The sequence below is a fragment of the Anser brachyrhynchus genome, assembly GCF_964034855.1.
Source record: "Anser brachyrhynchus genome assembly, chromosome: 3".
Lineage (NCBI taxonomy): Eukaryota > Metazoa > Chordata > Aves > Anseriformes > Anatidae > Anser > Anser brachyrhynchus.
In genome coordinates this window covers 59024461-59047944 of record NC_137696.1, presented here as the reverse complement: position 1 = coordinate 59047944, position 23484 = coordinate 59024461, and the positions used below count along the sequence as shown (strand labels likewise).

The 23484-nt window shown below is 39.9% G+C and overlaps 1 protein-coding gene across 14 annotated transcripts in view; it reads left to right on the top strand.

The window, feature by feature from the left end:
- Positions 1-23484, top strand: part of IPCEF1 (interaction protein for cytohesin exchange factors 1) — an 88694-nt gene that overhangs the window by 27643 nt on the left and 37567 nt on the right. For 2 of the 14 annotated variants that reach the window (XM_080585272.1, XM_080585260.1), the window contains exons 2-4: positions 16235-16285; positions 20511-20547; positions 21208-21377. In XM_080585272.1, the coding sequence (XP_080441398.1) occupies positions 16262-16285; positions 20511-20547; positions 21208-21377 (231 nt within the window). In that variant the 5' untranslated portion in view covers positions 16235-16261. Of the gene's footprint in view, positions 1-1408; positions 1567-1773; positions 3700-6004; positions 6183-6231; positions 7377-11488; positions 11738-16234; positions 16286-17539; positions 17606-18843; positions 19313-20274; positions 20367-20510; positions 20548-20588; positions 20735-21207; positions 21378-23484 lie in introns of those variants that run through there. The other 12 variants (XM_080585265.1, XM_080585267.1, XM_080585266.1 and 9 more) reach the window with 12 other exon arrangements.

The window sequence follows — 23484 nt, the reverse complement described above, 5'->3', positions numbered from 1 at the left end:
GATGGTCAATGAGTTCATTGTTCTGGTACATCTTTAACCCACGAAAGATTCATTTTCACAGCAAAATATCTTCATCTGGGTGCACTGATGTACTGAAAGCAATGCCTTGTTGCTCAGTGTGAACCAGGCTTTCAAGTTACTCCCTATAGGCTGACATGACTCATTTGTTTTCTATGTACTTATGCTTCTGCCAAGACTACTAGAAAGCCTTATAATTATAACAACTGACATTCCTGGCATCAGCAAAGCCCAAATTAAATTTCTTCCGGGTGTCCTACAGGTGGCACTGTAATTTCAGTGTCATGCATAGTAAAGCAGTCAGATCTCTGAATGGTTCCCGTACCTCCCTGTGGACCCTGGAATTTCCCTGCCACAGCAGAGGGAGATCTGAGGAAACACAGGCTCATCCCTAGACAGCACAACTCCATGCTGCTTTGAAGAAACATGTCTGTAATATTCCCGTGAGTAAAAAGAAAAATCACTTCAAAGCACAAAACAATCTGCCTTATTTTTGACAGTGTCCATCACTTTGAAGAAGAGAGAGGTTTATCAGAGTGTGCACTCTGTCTGTTCTATGCAGTATGTGGAATAGGTAAAGAATTGTGTAGAGAGTGCAAATATTTTTTTTTTTTTTATACTATAGTTAATTGTTGATTCATTCTCAAAGTCTACATGCCTGTGAATGAAACTGTTGAATGCACAGGCCAAAAAAAAGTACACAAAGATACAATTTATTTTTCTTTTTTTTTGTCTACCAGACTTAGTAAAAATATAACTTTATAAAAACATCTATTTCATATTTTGAATAGGGCTGTTGATTTTGATTTATCAGTGTACCAGTTAGTCAAAAAGGAAAAATGGGAAATAAAGATTGTTGATGTGACCAAGGTGTAGACCATGCTGTCAGCCTCATCCCTGCTTGGGATGCTGTTTCCTGGGACACACCTTGTAGGTGACCCAGAAAAAACAAACCGGTTGTGCTTCATGCCCCATCCTTCCTGTTGTCCCGAGGGCGTCACTCAGCATGGCTGGTCTTGGGCTGCCTGGAGTCCTCCTGCACCACCAGGTACACGGTTGGACCCTTGAGGACCAAGGAGACCAAGGCTGAAGGGGCACCCTGGGGAGCGGGTCTGCAACTGAGACTATACTGAGGCTTGTGCAGTGGGATTTGTTGCAGGGCACCTATACTATGTTTGCTCCTGTCTCCCACCATGCACTCAGAGCCTTTTCTCAGAATTACGCAATACAAGTTTTTTAAACCACTTTCCATTTGTGAAACAAAAATTAAAAAAACTAGCTAACTGAGAATATTTCTATTTTTTTATTTCCATGCTCCATCCTATTTCTACCTAGCTCGGTTCCAGTATTAATGGCTCTGGCAGGCATGGCTTTTAGCACTTTGATGCCTGGCTTGTGGTTTGCATAGTCATGACTTGTAAAAGACACACCAGTTTCCTCTTGGGCAATTTAAGCTTTGCAACCAATTTCTGTAAGAGTTTCCTCTCTGCTCTGCAAGGTATAGGAGTTGACAGGACAAGTGTGGCTCTTCGTCAGAATTCTGTACTGGTAAGGCTGTGGCTCCTTTCTTTCCTTTTAAGTGACAGATGTAGGTGTTGCTGTCTGGTGATATCTACTTTCTTTCCATTTTTTTTTAAACAAACAAACAGTGGTTTTAATTGATGAGAAGTGGCACTTGGTACGATGAAGGAAGTTCACACTGGCACATAACTGCTATTTTTTTCTACATGACAGTGTAAAAGATCTTATGCTTCCCTTTTTCTTCCATTTTGTTTAAAAAATGCAAATGTGTTACTTAGAAATTACGAATTCATTAGAAATAATGAGGCTTGTTTGTGGAGTGAGGACAAGTGTCAGCATGTACGTGAACAATTTCTATTCTGAACAAGTTCAATTCAGTTATGTTTCAGCAAGATCCAGCAAAGGACAGGGTGACAGTGTAGGTACATGCATTGGGTAAATCAGATCTTTGTGAAGAGAGGCATGTAATATGGAAACAGAAGCAGTTCCTTTACTGATTTAGGGTTTTGGAAGTGTACAAATCTAGGATCATGTAAAAAGTATTTAATGTGCAATATGGGGGTAGAATGTAACGTCTTGTGGTGACAGTACTGGGTAGACTGATTTCTGTTTTTAATATGAAAAGAATTTTGGAATACATTAATTTTAATGTTTTTCTCATAGTCATGAAGTTGTATTGGTAGAGACACAGCAAAAGTACAATGTGAATGGGCTCATCCTCACCTTGAAAAATAGGACATCTGGAATTACAATCTTCTGTCCTTTGCCCTGAAATACAAAACTTAAAACACCGACTACATTTCTGGACTCAAGTTTTCTTCCAGTGAAAGCTGAGATTAACAGCTTGTTTAATCATTTCCTTACCCGCTTGCTTCCAGTAAGTCCTTTTTGGGCAGTAGGGCAATACTTTTCTTTACTGGGGGCAGTTATATTAATTGAAGTTCTTGGAAGGCTCATTATCTTTGCTCAGGGACTGCAATTCAGGTCAATAGGATTTTCTTGTCTGCTAGTTATGCCAATCTTCAATGATTTGAGACAATTCCTAAAGGGGAGAGAAATTGCTTGGTTCCTTCGCATGAATATCCTTTCTCTACCTTCCCCTGTGGTGACATTTTTACACTTTTTGGAGGCAAAATTTGCCTCTGTGGAAAGGAGAGGCTTCCATAGTGCCCCTCTCTTGGTGCTGACTGGTGACACAGCTGCACACCATTTGAGCAGGTGCCTGTCCCGTGGTATTTCTGGGGCTGTGCGCCTCAGGTCAGGGATTTTGAAGCTTTCTGCTTTCAAATGCTTCATTACTGTGACCTTGCCCACTTGCTGCCTCACTGCCACCTCTGAGAGAGCAGTTCACTCCTTAAAGCAGGGGAAGTAGGTACTCCCACACAGTGCTCCAACAGCTGCTTTCCACTTGCAAGTCAGCCTGATTTCATAGGTGGGAAAGGTGAAATGGCACATTAAAGTGTATACTGTCAGCAAGTGTGTGCTCCAGGACTGCATCAGCATGGGATGGTGGAAGAAATAGGGTGACAGCCACTTACGCCAGGCTGCTAATGTTCTCATGAACTTCTCGTGCAAGCTGTCTGCTCTTTGTTCCCATGCATACTGGGAGATCTGACTTCTTGTGGGGCTGTCCAGTGGCCAGACGGCAGCATGTGCTTCTCACTGTTGAATGTGTTTCCGCTAGTGGGTGCAGCACCCTGCTGCTGCATGCTCAGGGCATGCTCTCCACTTGCATTTGTGCATTTGCCACAAGGCTGCTGGGGAACACATTGAGCTGACAAGGACTGAAAAGCTTCAGTGGTGGTGAAGATACTCTGCTCTATTTCATCCTGGTTAATTCCAGATAGCAAAGTGTTCCCACCTGCCCCCCCAAATCCATCTCCTTCACGCTACTGTATGTGCTCTGACTAAAAAAATAGTGGCATGGTTGTGGGTGAATGAGGTGAGGATTTCTTTGGGTAGAGAGTCAATGGTAGCACACCAAGAAACTGTACAGACAGAAGTATTGGCAGGTCCCTCTGTTAAATGGTATGGCCGTCCAGCCAGCTGTGAATCAGTGTGCCATGTGGAGGTCCGAGCAGATTCTCTCTTGCTGTTGGCTCTGGAGATAGGAGCAGTCACCCAGAGCATGTCGTGGGGGGCCGTGCTGCTACATGACAGGTGAATAAGTTTTCAATTGTTTCATTTTTGTGTGTGGAGATGTATTCAGGGGATCATTCACCCATCTGCTAATGTAGCTGCTACTATTTATGGGCCAATGTGGCTGGTACTATTTATGGGCCTAGAGAATGGGCCCTCCCTGCCTGCCGCATCGCTTACTGCTAATGAAATCATGCTGCATGTGGTTACACAATTACTGAACAGGGAGACGGGCACTGAAGTAATATTTATTACCTATTTCTGCATCTCAATTTCCCTCTTGGCTGGGACACATTTCTGTCTTTTAAGGATTTTTCTGAAAAGCAATGCATGCAATTAAAGGCATAGCTCATCTAGCTGTTGTTCTCAAAGTACCTATATGCGTGTGTACTGTGGTTATGCCTTAGTGACATGCATTTCTAAAAATATTTTCCTTCTGCAGCCTCCTCTACCCTCTAATCGTTCACTTCTCTTTCCTATCATCATGTTTCAGCCTGTCTGCCCTCCAGTGTCTGCTTCTTTTGCTTTTGCTGTGGGGCATCTCTGGCATAAGTCCCATGAATAAACCGAATTCTTCTGCTACGATGAGTACGTCTGCCCTCCTTGAGCTCCATCCCCTGCCTCTGGCATAGCCAAGTCATGCTTTCTCTGTGGAGATACCTTCAGTTATCCCTGTGCTTGTCTCTTTCATCTCCGAACAGGTCTTGCTGATTGCTTCCAAGGAGAAAAAATCAACGAAGTGACATGGCTTTTTCCCACCTATGAGTGTCCCTTCTTTAACTGCTTCTCCTGCAGATACAGCTTCCTCATCTGGGTAGAGCTCACCTTCCTTACCTTCCTTTTCCCCAGATCCTCCTCTAGTCTTTCTCCCTTTCCTCAACTAGCATTTTTTTTTCTTCTGTTAAATGCAAGAAATCAACAAAAGTCTCTGCTCTCTGCCATAATTTAATCCTTGATTTTGTCTGAAAATCTCTTCTTAAAATCTTATTTTCTGTGATTCTTTCTGCCAATGGTTCTCCACCTGTTTTCTGAGACACTTAAAAATTGCCTTTCAGAAGATCCTGGTACACCCCAAAATGCTGTCTTTGCTCTACTAAAAGATCCTGTCCTCTGATTCATTTTTCCTCTACACTTCATGCCTGCATTATTTCATTCACAAACATCAGTTTAGGTTCTCCATCTACGAAGGGAAGATTTACTTTTTTTTTTTTTTTTTAGATTTTGTTTATTTATTTGTTTACCTATTTATTTATTTATTTATCTATTTATTTTTCTGACAAAATGTAGGATTTGGCCTGTATCTCTGGTATTTTGTGGCTCAGCCTTTAGCTGGACTCAGCAAGATTAATTGCTGCCTTTCATAATTCATCTTCTCTCACTACTGACAGTTAAACTGTGGTCCAAGTGCCTTTTTCAATTTTCTACATCTTTGCTTCCAAGCTACGTTTATATTTTGCACACGCTTTCAAATGTCTTCATTCTCCATACACACAAATAAACTGTCATCTAAGTTGTCATTATTTCATATTCCATTTATTGAAATCTCCAGTTCTCTGGCCTTCACAAAAGCAATTTCACCTCCTCATATCAATTCAGAAAATCACTAGAAAGATAATTTTCTTACCCTGCTGTTTTGTTGAAATCTCAGCCTATTTACCCTTCTGGGCAGCGTCAAACATAACTGAGCTTTAACTTTGATTTTGAATTCTCTGGCATCTTCCCTTTCTCTCTTATAACACTTTCATATGTTTCACAGTTTCCTAAAAATGCTTCATTATTTTTCTAAGTCAGTTGCTAAGACATTAACAGTAACCTTGACGCTGTCTGAGACCCAACAGATGATTCTGGTGCCTGTTTCACCATTATCTTGGCCTCCTGCTTCCCATCTACATCCTCCTGCTGTAACCTGCCTTAAACTGGAAGCTGTCAGGAGCAGAGTTACCTTCTCTTTTTTTCATGTTCCTACAGTACATCACACATGGTGTGTTACAGTGGAAATAAATAAGTTGTAATCTCCATTGCTAATACTTCAGAAAAGTTCCTATAACAATATTATGTGTGATAAAGCTGTGAATCATTTTACATATTTCTCTGGTTTGGTACATTGTGTAGCTGCTTTGTTATCCTCATTCCTTCTTGCAAGGTCTCAGGAGAACTCATGCTCTTACTCTTTGGTATATCCAAGTCTACGAGATTCTTCTAGGAATAGCTGCTGGGTACAAGCACCATCAAATACCGCACCAGCTGAGTCATATTAATTGTGCTTATTTTCTCTTAATCTAAAGCAAATGCAACTGCCAGGCAATTCAGTTTAGCTTAAATCTCTTCCATAGTTAGTATGTCTCGCCTGACATAGAGTAACTTGCTTGAGTGTCTGAGCTTTCTATATCTCTGTAATACAGTCAAATTATTTGTGTGGATCTCACAAAGCTCAAGGAGAGTGGAGATGATGTCAAATCGTCAGGTTTTCTCAGAAAGCAACAGTGTGAAGATGCTTGCAGCAAGTAGGAATCTGCACTTCCAAAATTTGTTGTTGAACACCTCTTCATTTAAGAGCAATTAGGGAATTGGGAGGGGAAGGAAAGGGGGTGGCATTGAGAAGCAGAAAGTATTATTATTATGATTATGTATTAGCAATTTAGTGCACTAGAGGGGTTCTTTTCAGGTGTGATTTTTGTCTTGTGTCTCCACCTGGGATCTTGTGGATTGCACCCAAATGCACAGTCGGTGCACTTAAAGCACTTTCCCTCCTGCAGAGGCTAAGATTGAAAACATAAACTAAAGTGCCACATAGCATGTGCTGTTGCAGGGGGATGCAAGATTCTCCATAAGCTGTCTGTCTTCCCGATACGTTGTTTGTACCTGGCATAAACCGAGTTGCTAGTGAAGATGCATTGTGGAGATGCAGTTCTAGAACAGTGGATGACAGCAACGGGACCCCGATCGTGGGTTTCTGTAACTGCAGAAGAGACATCTTGGTATTGTGTCAATTAATTCCTGAGTCCATAGAATTTACTGCAGTTCCCCCACATGGTTGTTTTCTGATGAGATCAACTTTCAGATTGGGGTTGCATGACAGCTTGTTTGTCTCCTGATGGAAACCTTTGGACAGCTTTAGAGAGAGCTACTCAGCATGCTTAACTTTGCTCCTACTTTGGTCCATTACATTGCTTTATGCTATATTCTGTTGCATTATATTTGGGCCCTATATTGCTGTCTGTAGATGTGCAAGGACACTGGGCACTCAGTTAAAATCTGTACCATTTCTCCACTGTTTCTCACCCCTTCTTTCACTTTTAATGAAGTCATACAGTATGAAAATATGGGCTACACGTGCAACGCTTTACAAAATGTGCCAAAAACTTGGCTGACATCCAGTCTGAACAGCTGTTTGACCTACTGACCTCCCTTACAAAGCCCTGTGGAGTTTCAGCCTTGGCTACCTTGAATTCAACCTTTCAGCATTCCTTTATCCTAATATTTGTGGTCAGCTAGCTTTCTTCTGCTAAGAACTGGTGTTTAAATCCTGAAGTGGCAGACACTTTAAAAAAAAAAAAAAAAAAAGAAAAGAGTAAGTTCTTCTCTTTGGAGTAGTTAGATTTATTTATTTATTTATTTTGGAGGAACATGTATTTTTTCTTCCTTAAATCTCATCAAATCACATATTGATGGTCAAAACTTTATCCACTTCTTGACAGGTGAGTTTCTTGTGCTAACCTTCTTATGAGTTTGTCTGTATTTCATATTAATGCTCAATTGTATGTGAATAATAAAATTAAATGTAAAGACTGCAATAGATTTTGAAATATAAATATCTTTAAACTAGGACATAATGAGCTTTAGTAATGATATGGTTTGATTTCACTTTGTGTTTTGTCACCTTATATTGGGGTACAGGTTTCAACAAAAGGAAAGATTAAAGGGGGGAAAAAAAGGAAATACGCATGTGAGAAAATATAAATGTGAAATTATTATTTTTGTCTAGTTAGTCATTTAGTCATTAGATCATTTATCTTATCTGTGTTTTTGGATAAAACAATTCCCCTCATTTTTTCACCGTAAGAAGGAAAGACTTTTTTCCAAAGCTGTATATTTTCTTAACAAAGTTTGTTGCACTTTGTCTTTTAAGATTTCTTGTTTAGGGCAGGAAGCTTATTGTATTCCATTTTATTTTATTTATTTTTGTATTTTATTTAATGAAAACATTATATTCTCTGAGATTCTCTATAGAAAAGAAGTACAGAATAGGACTAATGATAACTTAAGATGAGATTTTCTATAAAGTTCATAATAAAACTCTTGCACTGCCTGATAGGATTTAAGTTTGTCATCTTGGTGTGCTAAAGCCACTGAAGTGCAATGGTTATCTTGCTCACATTTAGACTTTCTTCAATGTAATTCTCATCACTGAAAAAATGAGCATACTTTTCGATGTTAAGGAACAGACAGTAACGGATCTCCTCCAGAAAGACAAGGTGTTTACTGGTGTTTCAAAGGACTTCCACATTCATATGCTCCCCTCAGAGCTGTGTGAGTTTGCTGAGGTGTTTCTGGTTGTGCCGGAGTGCCCCAAAAGCACCGCTCATGGGGTAGTAACTCAGTCATGTTGTGCCAGTGATGCACATACAGGAGTTGTATCCAAATCTTTTGGTGATCTTTGAATCTTTCAAATCTTTTCAATGTCTTTAACAGGGCAGGAGGATTATAACCTCGTTGGGCTTGATAATGATTGCAAAAGGCATGAGAAGCTATTTAGCTGCCAACAGAAACAGGATGTGTTGCAGCACTTGAGGAAAGCACGAGAGATCAGCTAGGAAGACAAATACACATCATTGCTTCCCCGTGTCAGAAAAAGTGTGTGCTGAAAGTTGTGTCATCAAGTGAATTGATTTAAACAGAGACAATTTAAATTACGGGTGTTTCAAATCCTTGTATTAGCCTCAGACTCTTTAACTGGTATAAATTATAGCTCTGCTGCAATGGGAAATCCAGAGCGTAGGGTAGCTTTTCTCCAGGCATTTACTACTCGTTAATTATTCATTCTACCATGGGTGTTTTGTTGCCAATATGGCACATGGCATGAGAGGGAAAACTCGAGTAACAATTACAAATAATTTATTGAAAGAGGATCATAAAAGTAAGATTAACTATTGAGGCTGCAATTACCGTGAGCTATAAACTGCCATGAAATAGTTGATAATATTAATTTTAGTTTACATTTATTAAAATTTGTTATCACTGAATAGTCTGGTAGTTATTTTGGCTATTTACTTTTCTTCCATAAAACTTGAAAGATATATGCATAGGAATTAGGTTAAAAATGGAGGTACTTTACATTAGAATATACAGATCCAAATATAAAAGGATATAAACAGCAGGGGACTAGTTCATTAGAAAAACAGAGAGAGAGAATCTCTCCTTAGAAGGAGAGAGATAGAGACTTGTCCCAAAATATTGGGACAGACACAGCAAGGTGGAATTTAGACGGAAAATGTTTCATGAAATACAGCTTATGACATCAAAAAGTCCAGGTCTTCTGAGAAAACATGAAAATTGTTCTTGTGAAAGAGCAAGTTCATTTTTTAGTTTGGTGTAAATAGTTTTGCCACATTACCTTCCCCTTTAGAAAAATGCTTGATGCTTTGCTTCCAGATTTTACTATGATGAAGACAACCCCTCAGGAAAGGAGTAACTCACTTTTGTAAGTTTCAAAAAGCAAGTGTCTAATGTAGTCAGAATCTACATTTGCAGGAGTAGCAAATTGTCATTTTTAATGATTTATTTCTGTGTGCAGATGTTTTGGCAAAGGCTATAGTGTTTTAAAAACAAGAATCATAGTAAATCCTGTATGCTAAAGGTGCTGATGGCTGCAGAAAAGCGTTGTATCAATCTTCTGCAACCAGCAATAGTTTTTTTTTTGTAAATTTTATTTCAGTTCCCAGGGCTAGTTGGTTACGCTACCCGTCTTGGACAAAACCCTTTCTCATGGTGGTGGGAGAATATCTTCTAGCAGATATTTCTTACTGTGATCTTCTCGTGTGATGTAGCAGGCTTTTTCCTCTTGCTCATTGCAAACATAAAGTAAAAAAGGGCTGGTGCAGCCAAGTATTGCAGTGGTGAGACTTGCGTACCATGTGCGTTCTTGGTGTACTGTGAAGGTTGGAAGGAACATAAATTCTCCTATGCTCCTGACTGTTTAATGAAAAATCAAACAGGACTCTTAAGAACTCTGTTTTTGGTGAACTTTGAACATTGAGTGGAAATCTGTGATGGAAGAAACAGCAACTCTCCCAGCTGTTTCTTTCTTGCTTCATTCTTGCTAATCATCAGCATAGTTATTTTGCTTTACTTTTTAAAAGCTATTTTCTCGATGTTTCTCTGGAAAAGTGAATGCTGGCCTTTTGTGTAGAGCTGTCAATGTAGTGAACATTGCCTGGGTGGAAGGAAGGAGGAGAGAATTCACACATAATACTCAGAGAGTGCAAATAGTAGCAACTTTCTGTGGCCTTTTGTTCTTAAACACAGGAGCCAAAAGTGTGCTCCTGTTATCCTGATGTACTGCACTGCAGTTGTGGGCAGCCGTAACAGGACTGAATGTCCTCATTGCACCTCTTGTCAGGGTGGGTCATATTGCTCAGGTAGCTCTCTGAGTTTTGGGCATAGGAGAAAACTCCATTCACAGTACCTGGAGAGAGGACAGCTCTAAGCATAGGATGGGCTGGTTGGCTTATGCTCTAGTCTTAGCTTCACGACCTTAAATCAGAAAACTAGCTGAGGGTGGCTGGCTGCCCACGCGCTGGCTCTGCCAGTACCTGAGAGGGGCTATGCCTTTCCCAGGAAGTCCTGCAGAGCATCATGGCAGGAGCAGCTGCAGATGCCCTCCCCAGTGCTCCTCTCCAAGGCTGGTTTACATTCCCATGGTGACTGAGGGGTGGTGTTGCTGCTGGAATTAAAGGTTCTCCAAATAGGAAAGTCCCACTCTGTGTGTTTGGGGGAGGTCCCCAAAGATGGTTTGTCCTTGGGGTGGCGTGGGGCAGAGGTGGAAGGCAGGGTGTGCCAGGCAGCCTCCCTGCCTGTCCCTGGTGGAAGGATGGTGAAGGATGTAGGGGAGCCCAAGGGAACTGGTCAGCTCCACTTGGAAGATTTTCTTTTTTTTAAATTAACTTTGTTTTAGAAGATTTGGTTCATTTGGATGAAAATACATTTTCTTTTTTCTTTGGACGTCTGAGTCTTGTCCTATTCAGAAAGAGAGCTATTGCTTACTTTCCTTTAGACCAGTATCTCAGAAGGGTCTATAGTCTCTGGACTTCTTCTTTTCCTAGGCCTCCTCTCTATGTTTCATTTTCTGGGCTAACAGGGAATCGTGCATCTTTGGAACACAGTAAAACACCCGGGAAGTGCTCCCCTAGATCTGAAGTGTTTCTTTTCCCCCTAACTGCGCTGACTTTTCATCCATTTCTGCAGCCACCTTCTCATCTTTGCTTGCTTTTATTTGCCTGCCACAGTGAAAGAGACAACTAGGAGGCCGCGGTAATTCCAGCATTGTACTTGAGGTTTTTGCAAAATTCCCACTTTTAACTTGGGATTTTGTTGGCCTTCAAGGAGCAGAACAGCACTAAGAATCAGCACAACACTATGAGGAGTCTGCGTGTAAATTCAAGTTTGGAGGAGAAGCACTTAGCTAAGCACACCATTTTGAGTTCTCTCTCTCTCTCTCTTTTTTTTTTTAATTATTTTTTTATTTTTGCCATTGAGGCCCCAGAGGCAGCTGGAGCATCTCTCTTCTGTTGAACCTTTCCTTTCTTTCCAGCCGCTCTCCTCCGGAAGGCAGGGAGCGTCGGCTCCTGCAGCTGCTTTCGTGGAGCTGTCGGCGCCTGTCACCCGCCACTCCTGGGCTCCCTGGCTGGACCTGGCTGGACTGACTCCCTGGCCGCGATCCCAGCAGAGCGATGTCTCCAGACCCTTTCTGTCTCCGAGGCGGGAGCAGTGAACTTTGTTCCAGTTTTTCCTGGCCCTCTCCCAAACAGAGCCAGAAGTTGTCTTTTTGAATTGCTTGCAGGTGAGGGGATTGAATTGTTTCAAATGCCTTTGAAAATAAGGTTATAACTGATGGGGTTATAATGTGGCAGATGGATTTTCTTGCTGCTAGGCCTGCTATAAGAATTCTTGTGGCTATTCAAAGGCTAATTTCTATTTAGTATGGTTAAATTTATCCATTGTGGCCAAAGCTGAAGTTACTCTCTGGCAATTATGACTTATATTTTAATGTTTGTACTTTAATAGACTTGTTTTCAATCTCAGTGGTGAATTTTATCTGCATTTGGGAATGTGGAGTAATGGAGACCAAGGGGAGTGGAACATAACTGGGGTGACATGGTCCATGAGCTTGTGTGAAAAGAGCATCCATGTCTGTTTGTCATTGCCCCATGGCACAGCACCAGCTCACTACCTGGCTTTCCTGGTGAGACAGCAAATGAGAGAAAATCTGCAGGTCACGAATCAAATTGTACGAGTAGGACAGTTGATTTAGGTAGTTAATTAACCAGTTAAATAACTGACCAGATCTGATTAATTAGTAGCTAATGGTAAGATTCTGTCAGATTAAATTGATATTTGGAAACCCAAAGGACAATTATTAGCTTATAATCACTGTGATTATTTTTTCCCCTGCATTATTACAACAACCCCAGTTAGAGGTAATGGGATAATTTAGGACTGTTATATAAGGCTGTCTCCTTGACACAGGACAATGCTTCGAGCACTGCTATTATGTGGGGCAATGCTATTCCTAATGCTTGCAAGTGCGATCTGTGATTAAGTAATCATTGATTTTTCTAGGCAAATTTTTGTAACCCTATTGCTAATTTCATATTGCCTGTCAATTCATTGCCCATTGAAGTGCAGATAGTGGCGCACAACAGAAAGCCAACTGAGATGTCAAAGCTGGTGACCAATATGAGGAATGGAGACAGAAGGAAGGCAAAGAGTTTCTTTTCCAGGTTGTCTTACAGCCTTGACTTGGTACTTGGTAAAACAGAAATTTTTTGAATAGTTTGTGTCAATGCCATCTGAACAGGATCTGAGCTACACACATTATGGGTGTTTCTGCAATACAAATGATTTGAGTCATGTCGCATATCTCAAATATTTTGCTCAGAAGCAGAAGGCATATGCCCACTTTGGATGGCATCTGAGGGATGCTTGGAAGGCATGTGTGGCAGGCTTATACTAATGTCATTGCAACCAGTATGACAGTGTCAGGCCACGTAGATTTTGACTTCCACAAGAGTATTATTATTAATGGATTAAGATATATATATTTTCCAATGAAAATCATTGACTCCCACCACCCCCCACCTTTAACATTACCTTTGATCTTTAACAGAGATATTTCTATTTATTTCAGAAGAGATGATGCAGTCAAATGGAAATGATTGCAAGATATTTCTGATAAGTCACTTGCCGTGTTTCCACATTTGTTGCATCAGCCATTACTCATGTATCTACTTGTTAATTATTCTTGAAAGAACAGGAGTGAAGCGGTACAAATAAATAAAGATATGCAAAGTGATGTTTATAGTTCAGTTGTTAAATCAAAACATAGCAAAACAAAAACCTCAGAAATTTGAATTGGAAATCTTATACCTGAAACCACTTTTGACATAATTATTCGATTCAGACTGAAATTAAATGAGTTGGTTTTGACACCTCTAAGAAAAGGCAAATAAATATAGGTTTACAAACTGGTAATCTAAAACCATCTCATTTGCTTTTATCCAATACATTTGTTGTAGTTTATATTCCAGGATTTGAGAGATTAAAGTTTGTTCTCTCCTTTATAAAGCCATTTGAACTGGGAGAGGTTCCACTGTATTTTATTTTCCCTCTCTCTTTGTTTTATCCCATTTTCCAGTTTTAGAGAATTGAACATCCACCATAGCAGACTGCAATCCTGGTGTACATTTTCGGTGTGAGTGCCTCCATCTGTAGACCGGAGGGTTTTCCTCTCCTTTTCCCATATCTTATCTCGCTGCTAATGCAGAAGGTTGTGGGGAGGGCTGGAAAGCCACATCCTCATCCTGATGTTTAGGAAGTGAGACCCTGCTTCAAATTCAAAGTCTATCTGAATGAGAGCAAGGATATGCACGTTCCCGTCTTTAGTCTGTAAAGTGAGCTATGAAATGAGATGGTCTGGGACATGTGTTCTCCTGCTGTAGCTGTTCCAGTTAGGAATCAGGACACCCTCCTGGCAGTATGAACTCAGGTGTTGTCTCCTACTAACCTTTCACTGGCTTGTCAAGCTCCAGAGCTCAGATGTAGCCTTCATGGGCTGGAAAGCTCTTCTGCCAGCCAAAGCACCAGCTGTGGGTGTGCTCCTGGGCTACTGTGGAGCCCGTGGAATGGTGTGACCACCTCATGTCACACACATGGCATGGGATAGACACGGCTCGGCAGGGGATCCTAACTGCAGTGTGGGGAGGGGAATATTTGGGGCGGGGGGTTACAGTTGCCAGAGACAACCCTGGTAGGTTTGTCTATACCAATATCCAATAGGGTGGTTATAGAATAACTCTACATGAGAGGCTGTATTTATCCAGCTCCTATTTTGTCTGTCTGCTCAGAAAGGATAGACTTGTCCTATTGTACGGCTGTGAAGAATTGAAAGGAAACACTTATTTTACTGCAGTGCAGAGATAAACAGGTCATGCCCTTCCGAAATGTTGGTTTTGCAACAGTTGAGTACACTTGAGTAGGCATAAAAATCTTAACATTGTTTCACAGTGCAACTAATCTCACTCAGGTTGGGTTTACTTAGGAGAAATAAACTCAGTTTATCTGTATGAGAGCCAGTCTGCAGTGAATGTATTTTTACAGCTTTCCATACACAGGGAATAATAAATTTTACACTTAACTAGAATGAGACAGAAGTCAATGCTGCTTTTGAAAATTAGATGCTGGCTCAAAGACTGCTTAGCCAGTTTCTGGAAACTAAACAAAAATTTGAGTTAAAGTCACTGAGAAGGATCTGCTGAAAGCCACTCCAACTCCTTTGGCACAAATCACACAGGCGGAAATGTTTCCTTGCCAATTAACTAATGCTTCTCCTTGCATAGTGGCTAATTCAGATCTGTGCAGTTTGTAAAATTACACCCCACCCCCCTAAAAACCCCAAAGCATGCATGAAATGGAGAACTGACAGGAAAAAAGGCCAGATGTCACAATAATTACTATAATTTGGTCTGTTATTTCCTTGCTTTTTGGCTCAGCATTTGAAGCTTGATGTTAATTTGCTTGTATAACTAAAGGTGTTTCCTCTGCTTGTTTACACTAGCTATTATTTCTAAACATCCTTGAAATTATTTGCTATAACATCTCTCCTCATCTTTATATTACTTCAATTTGAGCCACTTTTAGAAAGTGCTTCCTTCTATTTTTGAACAGAAGCAGTTGGGAGCCAGAAAAATATGTTTTTGTTTGCATTTCTATTTTTGGTTTGAAATTGCTGGAAACCAGTAGGTGGGTTTTTATTTTCTAAGACTTTATTTTCAAAATGAAACAAATATTATGTATGAGGAATGCCACATATCTTAAATTACTTGTTTTAGTAACAGGAAAAAGTTCTTGTTAGAAATTCTTCTGAAGTGTGGCTCTATTTCCGGAAATCCTATCTTGCTCACTTCAGCAGTCTTGTGTTCTCTCCCATTTCACTGAGTGATTCTTTCATACATAAAGAGATGAGGAGTTCATAGGAACATTGTAGGCATTACAAAGTCGGTATGTTTTCCTTTACCTTCTGTACTGCACAGATTCTTTTGTTATGTGTTCATTCTACCAGCCCAAGGAAAATCATGTAAGGAGTTGACTATTGGTTGTGTATACTGCATGAAATTACATAAATGGGTAACTAGTGGTTTTGGATATCCTTGGGATATAATTCCTACCATATGTTATCAGACTGTACAATTTTTGCTCTCCAAAAAGGGAAGAGTGTAATTCATTATAGGGTAGTCAGCTATGAAATCTCATTGTGCTCAGGAGAGGGGAGCAAATGAGCTGATTAGAACACTCAGAAAACACTGGGAATATCTTAGCTGAGTGGAAATAACTTCATCTTAGTGGGAATAAAAATCCTATTGATTTCTTTCACAGTAGGGGGAAAAAAATGACACCTCAGGATTTACTTATTTATTCTCTATTCATTTCTAATACAAAGCGATAACCCAACAAACCAAACAGAAAAACTCTGAAAGCAAACAAACAAAAAGTACCCTCACCAACCATATCTGTGAGTTTTAATGTGTTTATTTCATAGAAAAGAATTGGATAGCTTTGAGTTAGTACTCCTTATCAATAATTGCCTTCTACATCAGTAAAATCTTTTCACATAATATGGCATTACCTTTGGAAAAGATATTTTTTTGAGAGGGTGGAAGGAGATGGGAGGGTGAAGTTGGCAAGTCAAATCACATTAACACTTTTTTTTCATCTATTGTCAGGACTAATTTATGAAAATATAATGCAGAACTCAAGCAAACAAAACTTTCTCTTTTTACAGCTTTCCCTCTAAACTTTGAAACCATTCATGGAAGCTGATGGCAATGCTCTCGTAAGTATATCTGAAGTTATGGCACAGTTACTGATTAGTTGAAGAGATCATAGAAGACTGAGGACAGCATCAATATCCAAAGATCTTGCTCATGGGTCAGGCCAAGTGGTGAGACACTTACAGGCTTCCCCATATTCTATTCTTGGGATGAAACTGAATCTGTTGTATGGACCCAAAGCCAGGGGTCCCATCACTTCCAAGAGCTACTCTTCAAAGGATGAGAAAAGAGTAATTTAGGATACAGGAGCTTAGCAAAGGACTTTTCTTAGACACACATCTGTCTAGTCCTTGAGGTTTTAGGAAAATACAGCTCTGTAGAAGACAAACTGATGATTATAGCCTTTGGTACCACCTCAAACTCATGAATTGTGAGTTAAACTTCAGGAGACATGAAGCCTGGTCTTCAGCAGTAGAGCAATGACTGCTTTTGCTTGTAGAACAAACTTTTCCTTCCCCCTCAGAGAGCCTCATACACCTATTTTGCCCCGCTTCTTCCTTCGGGAGCATTTGCAGGCTGCAGTACACCTGGACTCTAGGCAGAAACATCCCAAAGACAAACTCGACTGCTTCTTGGCAGCTCTCCAGAGGGATGCTGCCCAAATAGATTTCATTCCCAGCAATAATTGCTCAAGGCCACCCATTTGAAAGGGAGGCTGGAAATTTGTAGCACCCCTGCTATATGTTTTTAAATCAAACATGGGATCTCTAAGCTGACGGAAGTCTCTCACTGAAGATATCACTTCTCTTGTTCGTTTTTGCTTATCCGTGGAGCCAGCCTGGCACAGAAGTGGTTGTGAACAACGCTCAGTTGTACAGCTCCCTTTGCAGCTGGCCCACGGTTGTATTTGCCAAGTGGAGGAGCAATGGACAGCAAGCTTGAAGCCTGTGTTTTCATGCAGCATCACTATCCCATCCTGTTCAACCCTTAGATCTCACTAAACAGATGAACAAACAAAACCTCCCCCCCAAAAAGATGAAAAGCTAGCCTGCATTGCCAGCCTCACAGAAAAATTATGACCCTTCTAAAGTTACAAATAGCTGTGATGTTTTGCATTTATTTCAGACTCTTCTGAGGATTGTTGTCCTCAGATTTTCCCTGGAGCTAGAAATATTTTTTTTCTTAATTTTATTTTTCCTAATTGAACCTGTGATATTGAAATACACATCAGGAAATTTGTCTTTACAGAGGAACATTCACCATTATCAGAATAATAGAAAAGTATGAGCCAAACTGAACATTTTGTTCACTTTCAGGTTGTTCCAGTGACTATGTGTAGTAGTTATGATATGTTCACATCTGAAACCGCTGTTATGCCCCTGGTCAGTACCATTGGTTTTACTGGTAATAACTGCCTTCCACAGTCAGACTTTTCTGTTTGTTCTGCACTGGTGCTGTAGTCTGCTAGGACTGAAAATTAAAAGTATCTCTTAATCAGCATTCATCCAGGTTAAATGAAATGAAAGATTTCCGACTCGCATAAGCCAGTTTTCAGAGGAGGAAACTTAAATTTACTTTTTGAGGAAAGATTTACAATTGGAGATGTGTTAAAGTGTTATATTCTTGTGGAAAACTGAACTGAAATCCTGCTGCTGAGGCAGTACATGAATTTTATGGTAGATTAAAGCAAATATAGATTTTTCTATTGTTTTAAGATGAAAACAGTCTCGTTTTTTTTCTTTTTTAATTAAATAATTTCATAAAATATCTGACTACAAACACTGGTGCTGTGGGGAAAGAGGTTTATTTTGTTTTTTCAAAGATCTGCAAAATTTGGGAAACCAATTTGTTGAACAACCCTGGTTTTCTTGGCATATTCCATTGATGTATTCTGTTACTAGAAGGTTTTCTTGTGAAGAACAAACAAATTATTTTTTATGGGTTGACACTGGGCTTCTCTGCAGCACTAGAAACATTTAAAAGTTGTTGAATTCCTGGTTGAGAATTAATTCGATGAAATTTGTCAGCTTTCAGGAATCCTGGAAAAGAAAAACTGAAATGTAACTTAATTCATGAAATCTCACTCAGTGACAATTTTATTGTGGATTCATCACTGATTTTATCCAGGCAAACTAAATGTAATGCTGGCTTGGGAAACTACCCTTCCTTCCCTGATTAGTTTCCCAACTCCTCCAATGAAATATGAAGATATAGAGATCCATCACCCCTGTCAACCTGCAGCAGGAAACAATCATTGCTACTGAATAATAAATGCACATTTGTGAATTCCTTTTGCTACCCCAAGCTCTTACTGGGTAATCAGTTCCCACCTCAGTCTGTATATAGAGCAGGCCCTAACAGATAATTTAGGTAATATGGATATTAACCCTCTCTTGACAGATGAGCCATAGGCCATAGATGCTATGTTGATCATCAATAAGGTTAGCGGAAAGATCTACTTCTTCCTCAGCTGTTTACAGAGAGCCACATCCTGTGTTAGTGTTGCTCTTGTCATTGTACAATTTTATGCTGGGTAAAGATGAAATGACCCCACCGCAGTATCATGGCAAAGATGCACTATCACCCTGCTTTGCAGTTCTTGCTTATGGGTAGCTGACTCAAATTTGCTTTCCTTAACACCACTTTGGTAGCACTGAAGGAAAATAATGAGTGTGATTGCATGACCCATTGCTTCGCTGTGGCTGTCTGTTATTTCCATGTGTCCTAAATAGGGTGTTACTTTCTTTGGAATGAAGACATGAAAGGTGGCCTGTACAGGACTGGGAAATCTTGGAGCGTCAGTATAGCTGATATGTTTTCTCATTGCTTTTCTTTGTCTGTTGTCATGGAGAATAGTCAGGGAGACTGAGAGGCTGTGGTACAATTAAAAAAAATATGGTGTAGAGAGGGGAAGAATACATGATGATTAAGCAGGAATCTGGGATTATTCATTCCTGGTAAAGCCACCCACAAATGTGTTGCTCAGGTCATCTCAGATAAGCACAAGATAAGCCCAAGAGTTACGATATGCAGTTCTGCACTCCGATATATGCTGCAAGGATAACTGGCTAGAGAATGCTTCAGCTCTTGTAAGTACTGGTGGCAGTGGTTTCTTGTGTTATTGTTTCCAGATGGTGTAGCTTTACTCACCTTTAATTTACCTGTGAGAAGAGGCATCAAATCCTTCAAGAAGAACATGAAAAGGGGTTTTGTTTTCCTCCAAAGCTGCCTGTTAGGTCCGGAGACTGCATTAGTAATGTTTCTAGCGTAGCTCTGCAGCGGATCAGGTAGTTACCAGCTTTGCATAGCAACATTGTGGCCAAGCATATTAAACCATACATCACCTTATCCAGCCTTTGTCATCTGGAGGTTTCAAAATCTTCCTAAAAAATAGAGGGTGAATGTTTTTGTTCCCATGCTAGAGATGAAAAGGTTGAGGCCAAGAGAAGTAAAGTGCTTTGTCCACAGCCAGCCAGCCTGCCTGTGGAGGATTTACTCTAAAACCCAGACCTTATATTTCTGATGACCTCTTTCTCAGTCTCTGGTCTTCTGTTTTACTTTCATTTTCTGTGTGTTTACGTGGGATGAAATATGCACACTGATAATAAAAATATAATTCAATTATGTTATTTTTTCAGAGACTCAAAATTCTTATGTATGGCATGGCAAACTTCTGGTATTTTTATATCTTAGAGTTTGGATAATCTTCCAAGCTTGTGTGATTTATTTACCTTTCTTTAAAAGTATGAAACTCTTACTTATGTAGGGGGGAACTATGTTCTTCCGTACTAAAAAAAAAAAAAAAAAAAAAAGAGCAGAAAATTATTTTTTTCTTTTTTCAGGGATAGGGGTGCTTAGAATATGCTAAAGGACAATAAAACACCTGCCATGCATTTTAATCACCCTATGTTTGTAAATCCCCCTCATGGAAGCATTAAAATGTTGGATTTCTAACTTTTATTTTTTAACTCTGAACACAGAATACGATTCAGGGAAGCAAAGTAGAAGCTGCCTGTGGGTGTGAAACAGGAAGCACTAGTAGACAGGCACATGTATAATAGTTAGATTTGCCCTGGTTCAACTCCACATACATCAATTCTAATTAACACGTTTTATGCTTCGGCTACTAACGTCCCTTCAGCAGTGAGTGGGTTATGCATTTCCATCCTGCATATACCACCAGCATCACCACCACGTCCTTCTCTAGCTTCCCCCTCCCCTTTCTAGACAAATGTTGCAACACAATCTGAAATTTCCTCTTTTCTTTCCTTCCTGCATTTCTTACAGGTTCCTTTGCGTCAGAAGACAAAAAAGAAAAGTCAAGGTAATGAGATATTTTTTTTTCTTTTCTCTTTCTCTTTTGTTATTTTCTTAGTATGTCTTGATCTTGGGAGGGTGAGGATTTTATACTGCTGCTCAGCTGGTGGAAGGCTGCTTTTTAACTCCACTGTTTCTTGAAGCAATTCTGAAAAAAATGACAACGTGCTGTTCTTTTGGACTAAATCCTTGTGGTATGTTAATTGTTTCAAAGCTGGAAATCAGTGAGGTAGAATCAGATGCATGCACACACACACACTGACGGTTTTCATGTACTTGGCATAATAGTTTTCCCTAGCTGACTTAAATAGATGTATTGTTTTTCAGTGCAGCTATGTGAAGAGGAATATATGCATGCTTCTCTTAAAAGGATTCAAGGATATATTTTTAATTCACAAAATAATCTTGTGTATGGTTATCTAAATGATAATTAGTATCTGCATTATCTATAGCTTACTATTTTGTTTCTGCACATGAGAATGGCTTTCAAAGGCATGTGTTACTGTCACAGCCGTTACAAAACGGAGTGAGTTCTAAGTATATTTTAAGATATGCTTGGATGACTTGTTAAGATCGCTAAGTAAGGTTGATATCTTTAATTGACAGCAACATCTTTCCTGGTAATGTACTTTTAAACAAGCAGAACACTGTATTTTTAATGGCACAGGGTTCTTCACAATGAGCCGACGGAGGATATCATGTAAGGAGCTGGGGCAAGCCGATTGCCAAGGATGGCTGTACAAAAAGAAGGAAAAAGGAGCTTTCATTGGCAACAAATGGAAAAAGTTCTGGTGCGTGCTGAAGGAGTCATCGCTCTATTGGTACAGCAGTCAGCTGGTGAGTACAGCGTCCATCCAGCCCCAGGGATGGATGAATGGCATTTGCTGGGACCGAGACTAGGGGAGCTGGGGTCACAGTTTAAATGCACCCTGGAGAAGTACTAATGACTGGCTTTATTTCTCAGCCCTGACATTTCTTGTAATTTGGAAAGTGTCTATTTGAATGTGAAACATGCAGAAAACTGTGTTTTCTAGTTCAGTAAGTACTTGTGAAATGTTAACTTGCAGTCTGCTCTGCCCTTTGAAGAGCTGCTCTTCACAGGCTCTGCTGGCATTTGAATCTGGTAAAGGTTTTCCTGGGTCAGGCAGTTTGCTATCAAGGCTTGAAGCAGTACTGCTTCCTCGCTTCTAATTTGCTAAAATTTTAGAAGTCTCTCTCCTGCTTCTTTCTTCATTCCCTTCCACACTAAGATTTATCTGTTTATTTGTTTAGTTTTGTTTGCCTCTCTTCCCTCTCCCTCCCCCCCCCCCCCCCCCCCCCCTTTTTTTTCTTTCTTTTTTTCCCCTGTTTGAAATGGTAGGATTCCAGGTATGTGCACTGGCACTTTGTGATGATTTTATTCCTTGTTTGGCTGATGTCTCATCCATAGCATTGTGATTAAAGTCTCTCACGTTCTGCTGATTTTTAACTTCCTGCTCTGATGAGTCAATGCAGAAAGTCAAATTTGCAAGAGGACACAGTGTTTTGAATTCAAGGTCCAGCTTTCTGTTCAGGGGATGAGCTTTCCTCAGGACAGCTGGCATAGATAGCATTCCTCTTCCTGACAATCCAACCCAAATAGCCTACTCCACTTACAGTGTGAGTGGGAAATACTCCGAGACAAAGAACAGCAGGTCCTGGATTTATGTAATCAATTGAAAAAACTAGGAAGTAAAAACTGAAAAGGGGGACAGAAATCATAGTGAGAAATTCAGAGTAACCCTGGAATCCCCTTTGTAGATCACTGTGCTCTGCATCTGGCAACTTCACTCTGCAGATGTGCTACCTGGGTTTTTAATGGAAGGTTATGGCTGAGTGTAAAGAGCCAACGGTTCCTAGGGAACAGCTGATTTTTATTACAGGCTGTTGCTACAGCAGAGAGAGTGTCTTGCGTGTCCTAGGAAGATTCTAACATAGTTATTCCCTTTACTCTCTTGCACTGCTATTTCTAAGAAAGCTTCTGTTGTATTATAATGATGCTGGCAAAGCCCAGAACTGGCGCATGCAGAACATTAGGGGATGCTAACAACAACATCAGGTGAAACTGAACAGATTCAGTGTGGAATTGCAAATGGTCATCAGGATTCCTAAATGCAAATGTGTTGCTGTGGAAATCAGGATGTCTCAAGCCCAGCAAAGGATGAAAGATTAAAAAAACAGAACTGTCTTAATTATTAGAGCATTTGAATAAATTCAATACAATTTGGATTTTTTTCACGGGATTATTTTTATTGCAATAATCCTTGTTAAAGCTCTTGCTGTCTCCTTCAAGTTACAAATAAAATTAAAAAAAATAAAAAAATATTAAAATATAAATTAAACAAATTTACCTATGGGGCAATGGACTCTGTCAGTGATTGTAGTGATACAACAAAGAGTAATGGTTTTAAATTAAAAGAGAGTAGGTGTGAGTAGATTTAGATTAGATATAAGGAGGAAATTCCTTACTCTGAGGGAGGTGAAGCACTGGAATAACTTGCCCAGAGAAGCTGTGGATGCCCCATCCCTGGAAATATTCAAGACCAGGTTAAATGGGGCTTTGAGCAATCTGGTCTAGTGGTCCCTGCCCATGGTGGGGGAGTTGGAACTGCGTGGTCTTTAAGGTCTCTTACAACTCAAACTGTTCTATGATTCTATGAAACAAATCTTTGTTCTGATAAAGAGTTTGTTTACCATTTTCTCTTCAGCTATGATTTTAACATGATAAAAACTTTAACAGACCTTTCTTAAATGACTTTTAAAAATGATATTAGATATTCTTTTTTAGGCAAAAATGAAAACAACTGTGCTGGTCATGGATTGTTATTTTTTTCGTGGGGTTGTGGTAGCCTGATTTAGCTTCCTTTCAAAACCAAGTTAAATACACACATAAAAAGTGAGAAAAGAATTAAGAAGAGTAGAAAAA